This window comes from Melospiza melodia, chromosome 6, assembly GCF_035770615.1.
Source record: "Melospiza melodia melodia isolate bMelMel2 chromosome 6, bMelMel2.pri, whole genome shotgun sequence".
NCBI lineage: Eukaryota > Metazoa > Chordata > Aves > Passeriformes > Passerellidae > Melospiza > Melospiza melodia.
This window is the reverse complement of record NC_086199.1, coordinates 12215140-12234970: the sequence shown is the minus strand read 5'-3', so window position 1 is coordinate 12234970 and position 19831 is coordinate 12215140. Positions and strand designations below refer to the sequence as shown.

Below are 19831 nucleotides of genomic sequence, written 5' to 3'. Positions count from 1 at the left end.
AAGCAATTTCCAAGTTAGTCTTTATCATCAATGGAAATTTTATTTATATTTTCAACATGAAATACATTAAAATACAATGCTGGGCTGACACACATGCTTTCCTGCGAGAGGGATCAATTCTGTTTTGCATATTCTGATTTTAAATAGTTCCAAGTCCTATTTTAAACTTTTTCTGTACTCTGCTGTTCATGATAATTTACTCATTATTTATAAAGCACCAATTACAGGCTGTACATAACTAGGGAGTGATGACACACAACAGAAGACAATAATTACTTGGCTGTGAACTAGGAAGTGCTAAGTTACATATACATTTCTTCAAAATTCAAAAGCCAGCTTCCGTGGAGTCATGAACTGCTTCACAATTTCATCTGTGACCTGCTTCCTTCTCTCCTGATGAGCTGCTACCAAGGGCTGCATTGTTTCAATAAGTACCTTCTTCAGCTCTCCTGTGAGCAATTCCCCACTGGTGTAGGCCTGTCAAGAAAGTATTGGTTGCTGAACATGGTGCCATTCACAAAAAGACTCAGTGATCAGTATTTCTTTAAAAGACAGATTTGGATTACTTAAAAGTAAGTACATGCCTTGGAAGATTATCTGGTATCACTCTGAAAATGAAACTTGCGGAGTTGCTTGTTGCCTGTTAAAACATTAAGGTAGCTGGCAAACTTTGTATGTACAAGTTATTCTAAGGACTGAATAAACTACATTCAGTAGTGTAACTAGGAAATCCTGTAATTACTTGCAGGAAACTGCAATTTTCCTCCCCAGAATCCCAGTTCAAATAAACAGTCTAAGCCTTTATTTTCCTCAATAACAGGTACAAATGCCCATATTTTTCTCTCACTGCATTTGGTAAGAGATTAGATGTGATTTAAATATCCTTTTTATAGCAAAGACACTCAGAATCTATGTTCACACTGTAGTCATATTCACAGCTGGTAATCCACTCCATTGCTCAATACTGAAATGCTCTAGCTTAGAAGCACAGGCCAAGTTTATTGGTTCAGCCACATTTGCCAACCATGGCTGGGACAGTTCAGCTATATTTGAAATGACAATAAACATGATTGCCTCCCCTCATCATCAAGCCATTTGTAACACCTGCTCAAGGTGTAAATGCTGCTGATGTTCACTCAGCAAGAGTAAAATACATTAACAAGAACAAGTGGAATTGTAATTTCAGGGTGTGGTTTGAGGTCTGTATGTTTGAAGTCTGTATTGGGGGTGTTTAGTCTGGAGAAAAGGAGACTCAGAGGTGACCTTATCACTCTCTGCAACTTCCTGAAAAGTTATTGTAGTCAGGTGGGGTTGGTCTCTTTCACCAGGCAGCAACTGAGAGAACAGGAGGACACAGTCTCAAGCTGCATCAAGGGACATACAGGCTGGATATTAGGAAGAAGTTTTTTACAGAAGGGGTGATAAAGTTCTGGACTGCTCTGCCTGGGGAGGTGGTGGAGTCACCATCCCTGCATGTGTTTAAGAAAAGACTGGATGTGGCCCTCAGTGCCAGGGTTTAGTTGAGGTGTTAGGGCTGGGTTGGACTTGATGATCTTTAAGATCTCTTCCAACCTAGTCCTTCTGTGAATTCTTTTTTGTGCTTGTTAGTTTGTTATAAAAACACCAATGCTACTTTCTCTGGAAGTGCCCTCTGGTGCTAGAGGTGAAGCAGCTGCACTGATGCTGCTACAGTGGGTGAGTTCACCTTTTCTACCCAGGTTCTGAGGCACCACTGCAGCGAGCTGCAAGCTGTGGGCCAGGCTTTGTGCTCTGCAGCACAATTAGGCTGACACTCTTGCAGCTGACACTCTTGCAGAGGCTGGAGATCAATGAAAAAAATCTCTTAAAGTCAAATGTGCTTCAGGTTTCCATAAGGAATTTACAACAGCACAGAAAAGAGTAGCTATCCAACCCTGCTCTTGTGTGGGAAGGAGTAGAGGGCTGGAGAAGAATCTGCAGCTCTTGATTTCCTTGCAGCTGTTCCCAGCAGGAGAAAGCTGATAAACCAATGTGACATGGGTGTTATCTACTGCAGCTCCTGCCTTCCAGAGCAAACACACCACCTAGCATTGGTGAGGAAAGGAAGGGAAGTGGCTTGCTACCAGCCCTGGGGACAGAAGTCTGACAGACAGCCTTAAAGAGAAAGCAACATATATGAAGCAGTTTTTGCCTGGGATCAGTGAATCAATTCCTCAGAGCTATTACATTTCTTGTGATGATGATAAAAAACCAAAACCCAGCAAGCTTTAGACATGTGCTTTTGTAGTTTTGCAGAATGTTTAGGTACTTTACAACGAGGAACAGGCAGAGTGTATTATACAATTAAAACCACACTAATCCCAAGGTGACCTCATTTGAAAGGTAGGGAAGATACTGTCCCACAGACTGTTGGAGATTCCTGTGGAAACACTGGAGATTTTTTGTTTTAAAGGAGATGGATTGGCCTGTGAGAAAGAACACTGCAAAGAAACAAAAACTGAAATACTAATACTGAAACTTGAAAGGGATGGAGAGCATAACACCAAAATTACCTTCCTGGAGAAGGTCCTCAGGAGGACTGAGGCACAGCTTTGTCCTCAGAGCAGGGAACGAATAACCCTGTGAGCAGTTTGGTTACTCACCTGCTTCAGCTGCTCGAGCCTGTCATCATCTTCCAGGAAGAAAGTCAGGTACATAAAGGACACATCAACATCACAGTTGCCTCCGTACTTCCTGTGCTCCTCAATTGTGTCCCTGCCTCCTGAGAAGGCATGCTTGTTAATCTGAAACAGCAACAGGAGTTTGTTAATCTGAAACAGCAACAGGAGCTTGTTCATCTGAAACAGCAACAGGAGTTTGTTAATCTGAAACAGCAACCAGAGCTTGTTAATCTGAAACAGCAACAGGAGTTTGTTAATCTGAAACAGCAACAGGAGTTTGTTAATCTGAAACAGCAACAGCAGCTTGTTCATCTGAAACAACACCAGGAGTTTGTTCATCTGAAACAGCAACAGCAGCTTGTTCATCTGAAACAACACCAGGAGTTTGTTCATCTGAAACAACACCAGGAGCTCCTGCTGTAATTCCCACCACAATCAGGATTACTTCACTGCAAACAGAGATGTGTGATGATCCTCCAAATTCTTTACCTAGGATTAGCTGAGGAATGAGTGGAACAAGTTAAAGCAGAGCCTCAGGACTGAAAAAAGGAGGTCATTAGAGCCCAGCAGGGAAAAATGGCTGTACACATACTCCTCAGACTGCATAATCAGAATAAAAATAAGTGAAAATTAAAAATAATCTACCCAAGACTCAGTAAAAAAAAATTTAGGTTCCTTTTGCTGAAGTTGCTGCATAGAATTTGTGCTTACAGAAGATGTACTTCATGTAACAAAAATTAAGATATTTACTTTATCAAGAAGCTAATTTTGGAAGAGATGAAGAAGGCATGGAAAATCCTGCAGAAATCCTAGAGATAAACTTATCCCTTTTTGTGGAAAAGAAAAACAAGAGAAAGCAAAGTTAAACATTACAAAAGTCTGTCTAGAATGCTTAAAATCAGGCCAATGCCCAATTGTTCAGTCTAAAAATGGAATATTTGCTGACAGTCTCCCTTTCTTTAAGCATCGTTTCCTATAGGCAGATGAACAGCACTACTGAACAGATGTAATTGCTAATCCCATTCCCAATAAATTCAGAAGCCACTGGCCTATTTTGAGCATTTACACATATGTAGAACTCTCTGAGGATGCTAATCTTCCTACAAATTTAAAGAAAATAAATTGCTAAGTGGAGGAAAAAAATATTTCTTAACCATATGCGGAGCTTTCATTTAGCTCCTGTATCTTTTGAGATACTGTTACCAACCTGCCAAGAGACAAATTTGCATATGAATTGGGTTTTTTTTAGTTCTGGTATCCAGGAGCTGTTATATATTTACAATTTATGAACATTCCTATTATCTATATAGACTGTCTAGTGCTTTTTTGAATCTCTCCAACCACCAAGTTACAGATGAAATCTTGTGGCAAAAAACTACAATCAGAAATCAGGGACTGATGAATATTTTAAGGCAATGAACTGCCATCTGCCACACACATCTATTCTTATATTGTAGGGCAGCCTGAATAGCTGTCTCAGCATCTGTAAAATGAAGTTTTTACATAGTCTTCTGCACTGACCTTCCTCCTTAGTAGATTTTGCAAGTCTGTATGAAATTTTTTCAATGCCCTTTATCTCTACAGTTTGTGTTCTTCCTAAACAGAGAAGGATTAAATACAACATGACAGGTGAAAGCATTTTTTTGTTGAAACAAAAAATGATTCCTTTCCTCATCTCAAATTCACTTTTTACATATTCTGGCATCTACTCATTAACTGAGGGCTTCAGTGACCCATCCACAGTGATGCACTGATCTTTTTCCCCCTGAATGAATGTCTCTGAATCCCTCAATATGTCTGTAGACATAAAATCTAAATAACACTTTAGGAAAACAAACAAGTAACTGAATTGTAATTTGCTGATAGGTACAATAAGAATAGTTTATTGAAATGCTGTCACTCATCTCATTAGATTACCTAGAATCCTCTTAGCCATTTCCACTACATAGTAATTTTTTATCTTCCATTACTAGTTTTGAACCTCATTAATTAGCAATGTACTAATAATTTGAAAAATGCTGTAAGCAGTAATTTTTTTTGTTCAGCGTAGCATTCTCTTTTTAACCTTCAATCATGACCAGAAGTCACCTTTCCTAATATATTTGTTTCTTTATTTGCTATAACAGTATTTGGTCTTTCACTGAAGCTGTATTTCCATAAAGACTTGTTTCTGATGGGCTTCAGGAGCTGAGTTTGTCCACCATTACTCAACATTTAAAATTTCAGATTTTTCTTTATGTCTTTTTTATTCCAAGTAGCTAGAAACACTTTGTTTTTCATTTTTTCAAGTAGTTTAAAGACAGTAGAATTAGGACTTATGAATGTGGATCTCATTGCAGATCACAAGTTATTTGCCAGGAAAAAATCATGGAAGAATGTTACCAATATTACCATTAACCATGTATTCTCTATTCTGAAATTAAAGTGTTTTTAAAGTGTTTTTTTTTTTTTTTTTTTTTTTAAAGTAACTCTATAACTGTGCAAGTTAACTGGAATTATTATAACACACATGAAGAATTCTAATTCTTCAAAACAGCACTGCTTAATCAGTTTCTACAAAGGAGAATGAAGCATTATGGGGTGGCTGTCAAAGAGAATTAATCCAAGCCTGCCCAACAGAAACAACATTAACATATTTTCTTCTTGTTTTGACATTTTTTTAATGCCTGGTTTCATGCCTACAAATTCATTCCCAAGGAATGATTTTCATTTTCTTTAAATACCACAACACAGGTGAACTTTTACAAAACTACATCATCTGACACCAGATAAAAGCAATCTTCCTTTGAACTTAGAAACAAACTAGGAACATACTCAGAAAAAAATTTCAACCCTTCTGAGCTGAAATTCAGCATAATGTTTATTTGGAAACTAGAGTGAGCAGATTTCTTTGTGAATTGGCAGCAACAGATTCTCAAGCAGCAGGAAAGGTCTGACCTGTGTTGTAACTAACACCATGGAATGTTTGGTGCTCCCAACAAGGAGAGGCAGTCAAGAGAAAGAGCTGTGTATTAGGTTTACATCATGGCCTGTCAGATTTCAAAACTATGGCAACATAAGATTTATTTTAATAGCATGAGCCTCCACAGCTCTTATTCTCACACCACTGCTCTCCAGGTATCAGAAAAACAAACATGTGTTGTACACTTTCCCAGCTAATACTGGCACTATCAGACTAGCTGGTAAGGTAAAGTATCATATTTGATAGTTTAGCTAAATTTGCATAACTCAGTCAATTCCTGAAGATGCTTTGCCATGAAATGTATGGAAAACTCGATTCACACATGTTCAAGGAAAACACTAAAATCTGCCATTGTAACCAGAAGGATCTCTGAAGGAAGTGCCAGACAGCTGAGGGGGAATCAAAGGAGTGTCAGGTAGGAGCTGGGCCAACCTCTGCAACACTTTCTGATGAAGCTGGAGACTCTTCTACCAATGTTACCTACAGACATGGCTCAGTGGTGGACTTGGCAGAGATAGGTTTATGGTTGAACTCTATGAGCTTAAGGCTCTTTCCTGACCCAAATGGCTCTATGATTCTATGACCTCTCCTTTTTGTTGTAAAGCTTCATCCTTATCAGGTTTCACAAGTCCTTACCTTTGTCTTGATTTGCTTGGGTGTATCAGTGAGGAAGATGGAGGAGTTTGGGTCACTAGCACTCATTTTGGTCTGTGCTCCTTGTAGGGCTGGGAAGAAGACTGAGTGGAGTAAGGCTGGTTTAGGCTGTCCAATTCTTGGTGCTACATCACGGGTCATTCTAAAATAAGGATCCTAAAACAACCAATAAAAGCACAGAATAAAGCTGAAAAATGTGATTTGAAATCAATTCTGATTGATGCTGACTCATTCATGCCATAAGAAGTGATGTCAAAAAACCAAAACCTGAAAAAAGCAAACAATGAAATATTCCAGAACCTACTTTCAATCCAGTTCATTCAGAACACCAACAAACAAAATCCCCTTTTTTTTCCTTTTTCATAGTGCTGTACACTCTGATTCCCTTAAGTAATAGGCATATTTACAAAATTTTACATTAATTCAAATAGTTGCTAAAACTATGCTTAATATGCCTGGAGATGGATACAGCCTAAGATGAAAGCTTTCTCCCAAAGCATTTTAACAACCAGCAGAGAATCTGAACTAAATCAGCAAGCAAGCTGGCAGTGCTGTGCTGATGATGTGACTTAAAACCAAAGTGAAATTCTATTTCATAATATTGTGGCTGATTAATTTGATTACATCATCTTCCAGCATCTGTCCCTGTGACTAAAATAGCTAAAGATTCAGACAGTGCAGGATGTGATTCCTAGAAATACCACTTAAAGACAAAACCCTATTACTCTCATTTGAATCTGATGTTCTTTCAGTTCTCTAAATCTGCACTGTTAAAATTCTGCAGCCTTTCTGGCAAACTATTTCAGTGCTTCTTTATTCTTACTGAGACAGGGTTTTTCCCCATGGTTCAACAGAAAACTCTTGTGCTGCAAGTTGAGCTCATTCCATCTTGTCCAAGTTACCATGGAGATGGCCAAACGTTTCTTCCTACCCCCATGTCAGTGTGCTTTTGCATAGATGTTACAGTCCTTGCTTTCCTAGATGTCAGCTCAGTGTGAGTGGAGCTGAGATCAAGAGAGATCCAAGACTGGATGAATACATGATTGTTGGGTTAAGCCTTCATCTTTTCATCTTTTAGGTCTTTCAGTTTCTACCCTAGAAAGGTGACTGCAGGAATGTTTTAGAGATGCCTTGGGATACCACCACCAATGGTACAATATAAAACCAAATCCATGAAAACCAAGTTAAAACATGATTTTCTTACCTGGTCAATAGCACATGGGATAAGACACTGAATATTCTCTTTGCCATTGAATATCTGTGGAAATGATGAACTGAAGGATGGAGCAGCTTGGATAGCGGGAAAGCTGATCTTACCTAAAAAACATGTTTGGAAAAGCTAAGCAATCAACAGAAGCAGTGATAAATAGAGAGAATTTTTTGCAGGCTGTAAAATGCACAAGTGAATTATCCAAACACTCAGTTGAAGACCAAGCTCTATCTTTATCAAGCTCTGCTGCCTTATCTGAGGAAACCTTTTCACCTTTATCTTCTGCAATGTCAACAAACCTTCAACTGACATAGAAAAGGCAAGCTGTGACCACACTGACTTCAGCAAAAGTTCATCACTGCATACTCTCTTGATCATTGAACTATCTGCCCTTTCCAGAAACAGAATTGACTAAGCTTTCCATTTTTTTTCACTTTGTGAGAGAATTGCTACAGTCATCACATAAGCTTCCCTCTAAGATCTTAAATCACTGCTATAATCACTCTGTACTCATGGAGCATCTCAGATATGCCCAGTTTTCTTTTTTATACAGGGCTTAATCCCAGTGTGGCCAACCTGGAGCTTATCAAAATCCTATCAGAACAGACAGCAAGTGCTGGACTTTTACACACACGTGATGAAGTCATAATCACAATACCATCTTTTATCAGAGCACTGCTACAACAAGTGGAAACCTGTTCCTTGGTTACAGTGAAGGCTGGAAGTTGTCACTGGCCTAATTACTGGATAAAGAATGATGATAATGCTGAGAAACATCCAGGATTTAATGTCATTTTTACACAGAATCTTTTCTCTTGGCCAGGTGACAGAAACCTGCAATTGCAGTGAAGTAAATGGGAGACTTGAGTTACTTGATAATTTAGGCTATTCAGCACCCAACTTTTTTCAAATATGTAAATGCCTATGTGTACTAATGCAACCTTTTCTGATAAGTTTCCTTACAAGTTTGGCATAGAACTTGCTAGAAGGTAAGATTGCCTATAGCTCCAATCACTGTAACAAAAGAATAAAAAAGAAAAGAAAAGAAAAATTCGTTCTCTGTTTTGGACTCCTTAACATTTGTGTTTTGTACTTTGCTTTTACTAAAGTCAAAAAGGTGGAAGTTATGCTAGAAATTTCATTGTAAAGTATGTTCTATTCTGAAGGAACAACAATAACATCAGAAACTGCCTAGAAACATAATCCTCCTGCTTTTTCTGCCTGTTTCATGAGTGGCACACTAATCTCTTTAAACTCCTATTTAAAATAGCTCAATTGAAAGTGAAAGCAAGCACTGTTTCTTGTAACTGGTACAATTTCCTACCAATGCAATCACTGTCTGTAAAGCCAAAGATTCCTTTCACTTGGTTAAATGTGACATGCTTCTGAACTTTGACAATGTTTTTGTAGAATCCAGCACTTGTCCTGTGAGAAAAAAAAAGTGGAAAAATAAAATGAGAAGAGGAGGAGAGTGTATGTACAAACTTTGACTGCAAAAGCAGAGAACATCAAAAAAAACTGCAGGATTAAGTCTCAGTTTCAGACTTTTTGTGGCCCATTGAGATGATAATTAGAGAATCATTTACAAACAGGAATTTTATGTCTTGAAAGTTTAATTTATTCTTCCCGTCCCCCAATAATTACTACAAAGATTCTTTACTCAATTTTGTATTATTAAACTTCAAACTCAAAACTTCACTCAATTTTGTATTATTAAAATAATTGACCACAACAAGTTGCTGCAATGCCTTCTATTAAAGCAAATAAAGTGTAAACACATCTGAGAGATTTTGATACCATCTTAAGCAAATCAATCAGGAAGTTTCCTGGTGGTTTAGGTATTTTTACATTTCAGCTGGTTTAATATATTTTTCATAATTTACACATTGCACACACAAGTATTTGCTCCTATGTTATACAGGAGAATGACAATATATATAAAATGTTAGAGCAGAAAAAATAATATGTTTCCATTTCAAGTATTACAAAACTTGTCCTGAAGCTTTCAAATTTAGACACACTTATGTTGTCAAAGTTAGGAGAGAAAACACAGAGAAAATATGGACACTTTTTTCACTACAATGCTCAAAAGAAATTCCTACTTACCCTAAATAGTCTAAATCTGAAAATATAAAGGTTTTATTGACATCAAAACCACATGCAATGATGTCTTTTGCATTTTCTTTAGCATATTCATATGCCTTCTCAATTGTCATGTCCTTCCAGAGGTATTTCTCATCATCAGTTAACTGTATTACCAAGGGAACATCAAATACTTCTTGAAGCCACCTAAGAGAAGTAGACATGTTTAATCCTAAATTAAGTTAAAATGAAGATGTAAATCATGCAGCTAAAATATTTTTATGTATTTAAACCGTATGTGGAGAGGTCTGCTCTTTTCTTTGTATGTTTATATTTATGTGAACAGATAAAATGTTCTATACAGATGATAATGACAACTTAACTGGAAAAAAGACTCACATGACAGAGCCCACCAGTTACAAAGGAACAAGAATTCAAAGAGGTTTTACCTTTCTGAGCCCAATGTCTCTGTGTCCTGCTGCTGCAGGCAGCACCTTACAGAGTAATGTTACTGAGTCTTGTAAGGAACTGGTTTTTAGGAACAGCAGAAATTCTAAGGAGTGCCACATGGCTAAGAGAGTAAGGAAAAGGGCTTTATGGTGATGCAGGGATTGTGATCATTTCAGTGAAAAGGTAAGACTGAATTAAATTCATTAATATTCACTCCACACAATCAGATCTCCTTGCAATGTATCATTTTGGCAGTTTCCATAAGCCATATTTAATGTTTCTTTTGAAAAGAATGCTTTGATGAATACAACTGGTAGAAACAGCTTACTTTGTGAACAAAAATGGGATGAGATGACCAACGTGCATTGCCTGAGAGGATGGCCCTCTGCCTGTATAAAGGTAAAAGGGCTTCTTGTTTTCATAAGCATCAAGTATTTGGTCCATATCTCTAGAGAAAAAACAAAGAAAACAAGATACAACTCTTTAGCAAGAGATACCTATAGTAAAAAGCCCTTATTAAAAATCTGAGTGTTTTTAAAGCCAAAAGTATTTATAAATAAATTACAGTATGTTAAAGGTCCTAGAAATAAGAAAGTTCTTGTTTTTCCTTCAGTCTTCATGGGGGAAAAAAACTCCAAGAAAAATTAAATCAAAATTGAAAATTTAATGTTGAAATTGTGCAGCTTCTAAAATAACTTCACTGGATAATAATCTCTAGAGCCTAGCAAAACAGGGATAGGTTCTCAAACAGGTTCACCCAAGCAGTTTAGCTGACCTCTGGTGGAGGCCATGTTCTCAGCCATGCTCAGGGCCTTCTGTGAAGCCTGCTGGTGCCACAGCCCAAAAGGCCCTGTGTGCTAACATTAACCCGTGAAGGTCACTGGCAGGCTCATGCTTAAGATTATTCCCTGAGCCCTTTCTGTGCCACAAACAGATGCATGGGAGCCCTGCTGAAACCAACAGTGGCACCTGGAGTTCTCTGCCAGGCCACTGCTTCTGGCTGCTGACACAGAGACAAACTGAGCCTGCACTCTGAGCACATTTCTTCAGTTTGGGGTTCCTGAGGACACAGCACAAACCCACGCAATCAAGAGTTTCGAGTGTTGCCAGGGGAAATCTGCAAGAGTTGCTAATTTCAAATGGCACAGTAGGCTTGCCTTGGCATAAAAGCACATGGTTTTTGCTAGTTACAGGCTTCTCCCAATAATTCTTGCAGGAAGTGTGCCCAACAGAACCTTTTGAAGTTTAAGAAAAGAAAAACTCACCTGTGGGAAAAAAAGATTCCTCTGCGTAGAAAGTGGTGAGGTTTTTGCCCAATGGCTCTCTCTATTCGATTTATCAGATCTGTGTCAATTTTACTGCTGCCAAACCGAACTATAATCATAAAATGTTAAAAAAAAATTAAAATGAGCACAGCATAGCTACAGCCAGATCTTGGAATACCAAGAACATACCAAAGCAGGCTGGATTAAAAAAGACATCTTCAAGTCAAATAGTCAATTTTCCTGATTCTTGCCTGAAGACCCAGCAGTCACCTCCAGTATTATCTCTATGCTAGGAGGCCCAGCTCACTAAAACATACAGTATTTCTCCATCCACAAATTACTGTAATTGCAGCCTCCTTACAGCAGAAGCAGTGATATTCCAAGCATTGCTATTCCAAGCAAAACATAAGAAACACATTCAGATCACCAGCTTGGCCTAAGCCATACAATAAAAAATGCCTAAGAGGCTCTGAATGTTTCTCTTTTGATGTCCAAATTTTCTGCTGTCAGACAACATCTTTTGCTTTCACTCAAACGACATCACCAACCCCAAATACTCTTCTGCAAACTTAATTCTTCTTTAATATGTATATGATTACAGACACTGCTCCCCTCAAGAGGCTTGAAAAGGAAATGCATAATGCTCTTCATGGCAATCAGTAAGTCTTATGACTTGGTGGTTTAGCAAAGGCTGTGATAGAGTAAAATAGCAGTATTTTCCATATTCCCAGTAATTTTGGGATTTTAACAATCAGGCCAATGCTCTATAATTTAAATATGTTTGAAAAAAAAAATCTGTGCAATAATCTACTGTTTGCTACTATTCTGCTTTATTCAATACTAGAATTATTCAGATTGCACTAATGAAATGCAAAATGCATCACAAAATGGCAAATGATAATCTGAAAGAATGCTGAAAAGAGACCCAATGAGCATGAAAATGATTCAGCACATCAACAGCAACTGGTAAGAGGCTAATCTGACATCAACAGGAAACATGAAAATGCCCTGGATTAATTGGGACTGGCTACCCTAGAAATATTTGTGTACTGTCATAGCAAGTGATTAGAAAAGCTCTCTGGGGTATAGAACATTTCACTGGAAATGTCTAAAAATCTTTATTAAACATTCACAGGCTGCACAACTCCCTTTTCTTTGCCCATGTTCACCTCTTCTGTTAAAAGATGGATCATTTTTCCCTACCTCTTTCCTCTTATTTGAGTGCTCAGAACATCTTAGGCTGTCTGCTCACAAAGAATCTGCCTTTCTAAACAGCTTCTGACAAAGTCTCTGCTCCTAAACAAGCTTTAAAAAAATTCCTAATGTGCTTTTTATCTCTGGTGTTCTAGCTTTTACCAAAATACAGCTTTCAACTCACTGTGCAGAAGTCCTGAGAACTGCCATTTTCAAAAGCATATTTGCATTTGTTGAAATTCATTGTACACTTTTCTTCTTTGCCACTGCCCTGTTACAACTACATAGAGAAATATATACTCCAATATTTGTCACACAGTAACTCTGGTGACCAGGCCAGTCTCAAGGATCTCAGAACAATCATGACAACAGGGAGAGGCAGCTGGAGGCTGGAAGAATGCAAATGCCAATCCTACCTTAAAGAAGGGCTAGAAGAAGGAATTGTGGAATTGAGGTGGACAGCCAGTCCACCTCACCTCAATCTGTGGGCATGTCCACCTCACCTCAATCTGAAGCAAATGATCCTGGAAATCATTCTTAAACATCAAATTTCTAGGGATGTTTATATCTGGTACTTAGCTGACAGAACCCTTCTTCCCAGAATATCTTCAGGCTGTTTTGTTGTGCTACCATACATTTATAATTGCACATCTAGGACAAGCATTTGAGAAGACCTCTTCCAATTCACACACTGCTTTCATTTTTTTGTGTTTGATTAAACATAAGCACAGTGGCAACTTTCTCAGGTTCCACTAGTAACAGAATATAGGTGGCACAAAAATTTCCCTTAGGGTAGGAGCTATCCAATGTAACAACACCTTTAATTGTTATTTTTTAAAAGGGAAGGAAAAGAAGGAAGCTTATCAATAACAACCAGCTACTGCTTCACATCCTGAAGTGGCTAGGCTAGCATTCTCTGAAACACTTCCAACACAGCACTTAGAACAAGCAAAATGACTCATTTATCAAATTCAATAATCTGAGAGTAGTGTAAAGAAGTAAAAACCTTTTAGGCTAACCAACACTCTATGGAAGGTGAAAGGTCTTATGCACACAGTTACAGGAAAAAAAGGGCATGGACTGATTTATGGTAAATAGTTTTTAGGAAGATCCTGAGATTGTGCCATCACAATTGTGCAATTGTTCCTTTTCTAAAATGCTCAGGACCCCTCCTTCCAAGAAAAAAACCCAAATTACTTCTCTGTAACTCTTATGCAAGTAACAAGATCCTTTCCTCTTCCAGATTCTAAAAAATATATTTTTTTCATTCTCTCACCCTGACCTATGATTTTCTTTGCACACTTCTCCCTTTCCCATTTTCTCTTTCTCCTGTTACCTCCTGCAGACTCAGCCAATGTGTGCATAATTTGACACAATCTCTCAGTAACATCACAAAGAATTAAAATAATGCTGACACAAGCAACTGTCCCCACAGCAGATACAATTACTGCAACATAAGGGTGTATGCTCTACTGTGAGCAAAAACTACTAAGCAGACCTCAGCAATGTAAAACTGAGGTACTAAACAGGAATTGAAGATTGACAATAATGAAAAAAGGAAAAATAGAGAAATTAATGAATATTTCATTACAGAAGTTTCCATGCTAGACTCAAACAAGTTATTAAAACAGTAAACTGTAAAATCAATAAGGAAATTACCTAGACCTCTGTTTCTTTAACTACAAAACTTTGCAAGTTTTGTAATAACCCCATCTGAAACATTTTCCATTACACTGCATGTTTTTGAATGAGCTGCAACTCCTTCACTGCAGCCAGCCCTTGGCTGCCTGTAAGTGTGCCTTCTGAAGAAGTCATTAGATTTAACAGATTTCTGCATTAGCCTTGGATCATTCCTGCCCTCTCCAATCTATAAGTGATGTGAGGAGTGGGTAGGAAGAATCCTTCAGGCTGCTGAAAATGCTCTCCTGCATTCCAGCCACTGAATGCTCAGTCAGTGTCTTCACTAGTGTAATTTCTAATAACAGTCCTTACACTAAAAAACAAACCACACTAAAACCTGGATTTTGAACTTAAAAGTTCTTTGCAAATTATTTAAATCTTTCACAGGAAATCTCCACCTGGGACATTTTCATCTCTTACAGCAAATTCTTTAGACATGGAAATGCTAAGATTAGACATAAATTAAATGTTACCTATGATGTTTTGATCTGGATTTGTTATGATGCCTTGCTGTTTCTGTGGTCATTAGGATCACTTTACATAAATTCCTTAGTAGCAGTGAAGGAAGAGTTATACCTATGAGCTTGTCATAATCCACGCCTTTAGCATTTGATGTCTGCACATTCCAGGGATCCACCAAATCCTCATCCTCTTCTTTAGTTGTACCATTGTTTATTAATAGAAGATCTTTTGGAGGCAAGCCTGCCTGATAATCTTGTCCTGTTGTTGTTTTATATGACAGTTTTAATGATAAGAGCATCCTCACTGCTGCATCAATTTCATCCTGAATAAAGGAAAAAAACCCAAACAACTGTTTGCCTTAACATACTTAAAATAGACAATGACATTAATGTCCCAACCTTTCAAAATCCCACATCCATGCTTTGATCTGAATTGCATCATTAATAAACCCTAAACTCTGTTTTATTTAAATGCTTTCAGCATCAATGTCAAGTGTAGAAGAAAAGCAAATACTTATTCATTAGAATATAAATCATCACCATTGCCAAGACATTTAAAGCAGCTCTGTCTTGCTTTTCAATTTCTGCCTAGGAAAAAAAATGCTTGCTTGCCTTTCAGAGGTATAACAAGCTCAGCACTTTTACCATAAATTAATAAAAGTATAAAAATAAAACATAAATTATGATCTAATTTACTTTACAATGTTTTTAGTGGTTCACCTTAAAACAATTTATTTATTACAATTCATTGACAGACTGGAAGAACACTAGAACAAGAAGTTATGGTTATGACCTCTCTAATATAAAGCTATTGTAAAATTTCATGCAAGCAATAAATAGAACAACACTTTATTTGACTCCCAGTGTTCAAGGCTTTCTCCCACAGGCAACACATTAAGAAAGCTCATTTTAAAACTGAGCTCTCCTTGCCAAAATAGTGATGACACAATAGGGAACCTGAAATAAATGGCAAATTACTAAATTATTTAAGGGAGATTAAGAAGGAACTGTCAGTATAGTTACAGGAAGACATATTTGATAATGTCTACAATAATGCCTGGAGAAAAAATTTTCATGAACCATCTAAATTCAGAGAAGAATGCAAGTGACATAAATTTACTTGAGAAATAAATGCCTTGGATCCTGTCACATGGTATGGCAACTGGATGAAGCAGTTTTCCAAGCCTAGGACTATGCTCTTACTTCAAGAATAAAAACTTCAGTCCTGCAAGTGACAGCCTGGCTCCAGGTATGCCACCGTTCACAGAATGGACATAAACAGTTTTCAACAAGGGTTTTTCCCATCACAATGCAAAATAGATCTTAGAATGATAAAATTCTTCAGCACTCAAAGACATACCTAAACTTAAAAAAAAAGGGTTCAAAACATGAAATGTAAATACCTTTGGTGCTTTTCCTGCTTTCAGTGCTCTGACTTTCTCTCCTTGTTCAGTCACTCTTTCAAACAGCTGAAGTGGACTCAGAGACTTCAAATCACAGTTGGGGCTGTCAGCCATTCTGCCAGACTGCACAAAGATCTGTTTAGGTACAACTCAACTGAATTTATCCTCTTCCAGCTCTTTGGCTTGGAGATTCAAAACAGCAGGAACAAACAGAACTGTAGGGCAAACAGTAGTATTTACTCTTTAGTGTAAGTCTTCAAGATTAGGTGAATAGAATAAGAAAATAAAAACTATACTGATCCCTACCATATTCTAGTCATATCAAATTGATAAATGTGGAGACATGACACAGTGAGCTTCAGTTTCACACAAAAATGGACAGAGACTGACAAGAGCACCAGGTAAATTTAGACATCAGTGTTCATGTTGTCTGTCTATGTATTTAACACTAGAACACCTTTTCAAAGTCAAATTCCTGGCAAAAGAGAAATAATTAAATACCAGTATATGCAATTCAGAGCATCTCAGAACAACTAATAGAGGCTATCTGACTCCTGATTAGTTAATGTTCCTGCACTGATAGCCTGTCAAATTATGAATGATGAGACTTTCATAACTACAACAGGGAATTTTGTCTCAGCATTTGTAATAGAGTGCTTCTGTCCAAAGACAGATACACAAGAGCAAAGCTTAGTCATCTTCTTCATGGCTTTCCTCCACAAGTCACAAAACACACTGATTGGTGAGAAATGTTGCTTTCCAAAGAATCCTTGGGTCAGCAGTAGGCTGAAAATTTGCCTGTGTTTCTCAGAACTATGCAGGAAAAATAACAGGAGATGGTTACAGATGAGGAGATGGCTGAGACTAAGAACACAGCAGTGTGCCCAAGCACGCTCTGCCATGCTGTGCCCATGGAAAAAACTCCTGACCTGCAAAGGTTTTGTCTCTCTGGAGAGACCCCCCAGCAAATTCCTGATCCACTGCAGTGCATGGAGCACAGACCGATTGAGGGTAGGCAAAAATACATGTTCTTTTGGCTCCCTTTTCCCAGAATTAAAACAAGCAAAAAATCCAAGCAAAACAAAACCAACTAATATAACAGCTGCATTAGCTGTTCAGCAGTACTTCAAAGCCTTCCTTCTACAAAATAATCAGTCTAATCACAACCTTGGCTATATGTACACAGTGCTTATTTAAGCTGCTACTGCAAAAAGCTTTCACCTGCCCAGCAAGCTTTGAAGGTCGATTTGGTAACCAGGTGGTTACCAAAACACACCTATCATTAGGGCTTTGTTTGCCAGGCAGCTGCACTATTCCCACATTTCAGCTTCAGTAGAATATCCTGAGAAAGTAACTAGAAGTGGATACATCCACTTGTTAATGTAATTTGTTTACTCTATTAACCCTTGGATTACCATACTTAGATTACAAAATAATGTTTAAGCTTTTAACCTAATTTGATCCTTTATAACTTGACTTTTTGCAGTTCGAAAGTGTGACTAAAAAACAAAAGTAATTTGAAGCAGAGCAAACAATTTTTGATACATTCCTGCAATTTAATTGCATATTTTTATTTAGATATTGCCTTCCTTTTCTTCAGGAGCAGAGAATATTTTAAGTGTTAAAGAAAGTATAGAATAACTACATATTAGAAAATATTTATGAAGATAAACACACGTCCTTTTTCTAGGAACATGCCATTTATATTTACAGACTTCAAATTTCACAAAGTAATAAAAGTATAAATAATAAATATAATATAATAAATATAATATAATATAATATAATATAATATAATATAATATAATATAATATAATATAATATAATATAATATAATATAATATAATATAATAATTTTCTTTGGTGTAGAACAAATTGTGACTTGTTGTTTTAACTTAATCCCTTACAGAAAAGTCTTACTGATGGATTGCCTCCATTCAGAAAGGCTGAAATGACAGCTGACAGTTGGCACATATAATGGAAAGCAGCAAACCAGACCCCTTAAAATGTCTGGAATATTATGGATTTAAGCTGAAAAGAGAATCTCAAATGAAGGTGCATCTTCATTAAGAAGTAGCAAAAGTAGTGGTGCAACAAGACATGAGGATATAGTGACTATAAAATGCAAAACTTATGGACTGCTGCCTAAAGGTTATCTCTATTTACCTCAGCACTGCCCCCGTTTCCCAGTGGAGTTCAAGCCAGGAATTAAGTGATGAGGAACACAGGTCTTTACCTTTTGAAATACAATAATGCAGTTGTGAGCCACTAAAAAAAAAAAAAAGTCTGGATATTCTACGATTTATCAGGATTTTTTTTCTTGCTTTCTTATTGATATTATAAAAATTAACATTCCCAGATAGATTACATACCATAGGCAAACAGATCTGAAGGAAAAAAAAAGATGGGAATTGGAGAATAAGCTATTAGGATATTTAAGACCAGAGTACAGAATGAGCCAGTGTGAACTTGAAAGCCAAGATATGTGTGCTTTTTCTACTCATGAAATGCAGGGAACTTATAATGGGTATTGCTCCTGTGTCCATTCCAAAATATTAAACTGCTATGAGACAAAGCTCAAAAATTATCCTAGGCAAAGGCATCAGAAAACTACTGCATCTTCCTCCCTTTCCAACTGGCTGACCATCACAGCTCTATCATCGTTGTCACTGTCTCCAGTCTGATTTGGTAATTTAAAGACCTGAGAATGAAAAAACAGGGTTTCACACTAAGTTGAGAAGACAAACATTGCATGGAAGTACATTATGACTTTCAGAGATGACAGACCAGAACAAGCTTTCATGAGCAAATGAAAGAATGTGAGACTAAGTCTAACAGCACTTACATTCCTGAAAACTGTTTTTCCTCCTGTAAAACAAATCAAAACAAACACGAAAAGTAAAATTAAAGTAGGTAGAAAATAAGAACTGGGCATTGAGACATATCATTGGAATCAAGCCTTGAGAGGCACTCCAACAGAGCTGCCCTTTATAGCAGACCTACCTTCCCAGTCACGGCACACTTCAGTTTATGCACGGAATTACAATAAAAGACTGCAAGACGAGATGACAGATAACATGACCATTCAAAGAATGAGGACTGACCAGCACATGAATCTTGGCTTTACTGCAGCTGTATCAGAGCAAAGCTCCCGTGCAAGGACCGGCCGTGCCCAGAATTACAGCCCAGGATTACAGCCCGCAATGATTCCTCATCCCGCTGCTCCCCGAGCCCGGCGTCTGCAGCGCCTGCCCCGCCCTGCCCGGGCACGGCCACCGGCCAGCTCTGCCCCTCGATGCGTTCTGCAGTGCCCGGGCCACCCGCGCTGCCCTCCCCAGGGACAGGGGCACTTCCACCGGGCCCTGCGGCGAGGCGGCCCCGCAGGGAACGGGGGCAAAGCCTCGAGTGCATCGCCCAAGGGAAGGGGGGAACGTGCCCGGCACAGCCCCTCCACACGCCGCTCACGGGGGCGGCAGTGACCACCCAGCCAGCCCCTCTCCCGCCCGCCGGGGTCTCTCCCCGAGTGCCCATCCCGGTGCCCATCCCGGCCCGTCCCGGCGCTCCTCACCCGCCGCTCCGCTGTCACCACCATTGCATCACCCCAGCCGGCACGGCCGGTGCGCTCCCGGCTGGGAAACACAACCCCCCGGAACCATTGCCTCACACAGTCCTCCCTCCTGCTTGCAGTCCCCAGCCCAAGGCAGCGCTCTCCATTTGGCTCGCAGGGCAGGCGAGGAGCTCCTTCCCGCTCCGGGAGCCGCCGTCTGACCCTGCCCTTCCCAACCCGCAGCCCCAGCGCGGGGGCTGCGGCACACGGAACTGTTTGAGTG

General features: G+C 38.6%; 1 protein-coding gene across 4 annotated transcripts; it reads right to left on the bottom strand.

Moving 5' to 3' along the window:
• Nucleotides 1-14: 14 nt before the first annotated feature.
• On the bottom strand, nucleotides 15-19692 carry WARS1 (tryptophanyl-tRNA synthetase 1). 4 transcript variants are annotated; one of them, XM_063159952.1, is made up of 13 exons: nucleotides 19570-19692; nucleotides 18847-18869; nucleotides 18168-18237; nucleotides 16001-16215; nucleotides 14713-14920; nucleotides 11263-11371; nucleotides 10326-10445; nucleotides 9572-9754; nucleotides 8790-8890; nucleotides 7460-7572; nucleotides 6238-6411; nucleotides 2622-2762; nucleotides 15-477 (listed from the first exon to the last, which is right to left on the bottom strand). In XM_063159952.1, exons 4-13 carry the CDS (start codon nucleotides 16112-16114, stop codon nucleotides 319-321), a joined length of 1422 nt encoding a protein of 473 aa, XP_063016022.1. In that variant the 5' UTR covers nucleotides 16115-16215; nucleotides 18168-18237; nucleotides 18847-18869; nucleotides 19570-19692; the 3' UTR covers nucleotides 15-318. The 4 variants fall into 4 exon arrangements, with proteins under 4 accessions (XP_063016022.1, XP_063016024.1, XP_063016023.1 ...); XM_063159954.1 differs by lacking the exon at nucleotides 19570-19692 and adding an exon at nucleotides 19005-19168; XM_063159953.1 differs by lacking the exon at nucleotides 18168-18237 and having other exon boundaries at nucleotides 19570-19637.
• Nucleotides 19693-19831: the final 139 nt, after the last annotated feature.

Bases quoted from the DNA above. Each gene is read 5' to 3' on its own strand.
- WARS1 (XM_063159952.1), bottom strand. From the start codon at position 16,114: ATGGCTGACAGCCCCAACTGTGATTTGAAGTCTCTGAGTCCACTTCAG. The intron at 8,891-9,571 runs GTAAGTAGGAAT...TTTTTCTCACAG, and splicing joins TCAGATTTAGACTATTTAGG to GACAAGTGCTGGATTCTACA. The intron at 478-2,621 runs GTGAGTAACCAA...CTTTCTTGACAG, and splicing joins GGCTCGAGCAGCTGAAGCAG to GCCTACACCAGTGGGGAATT.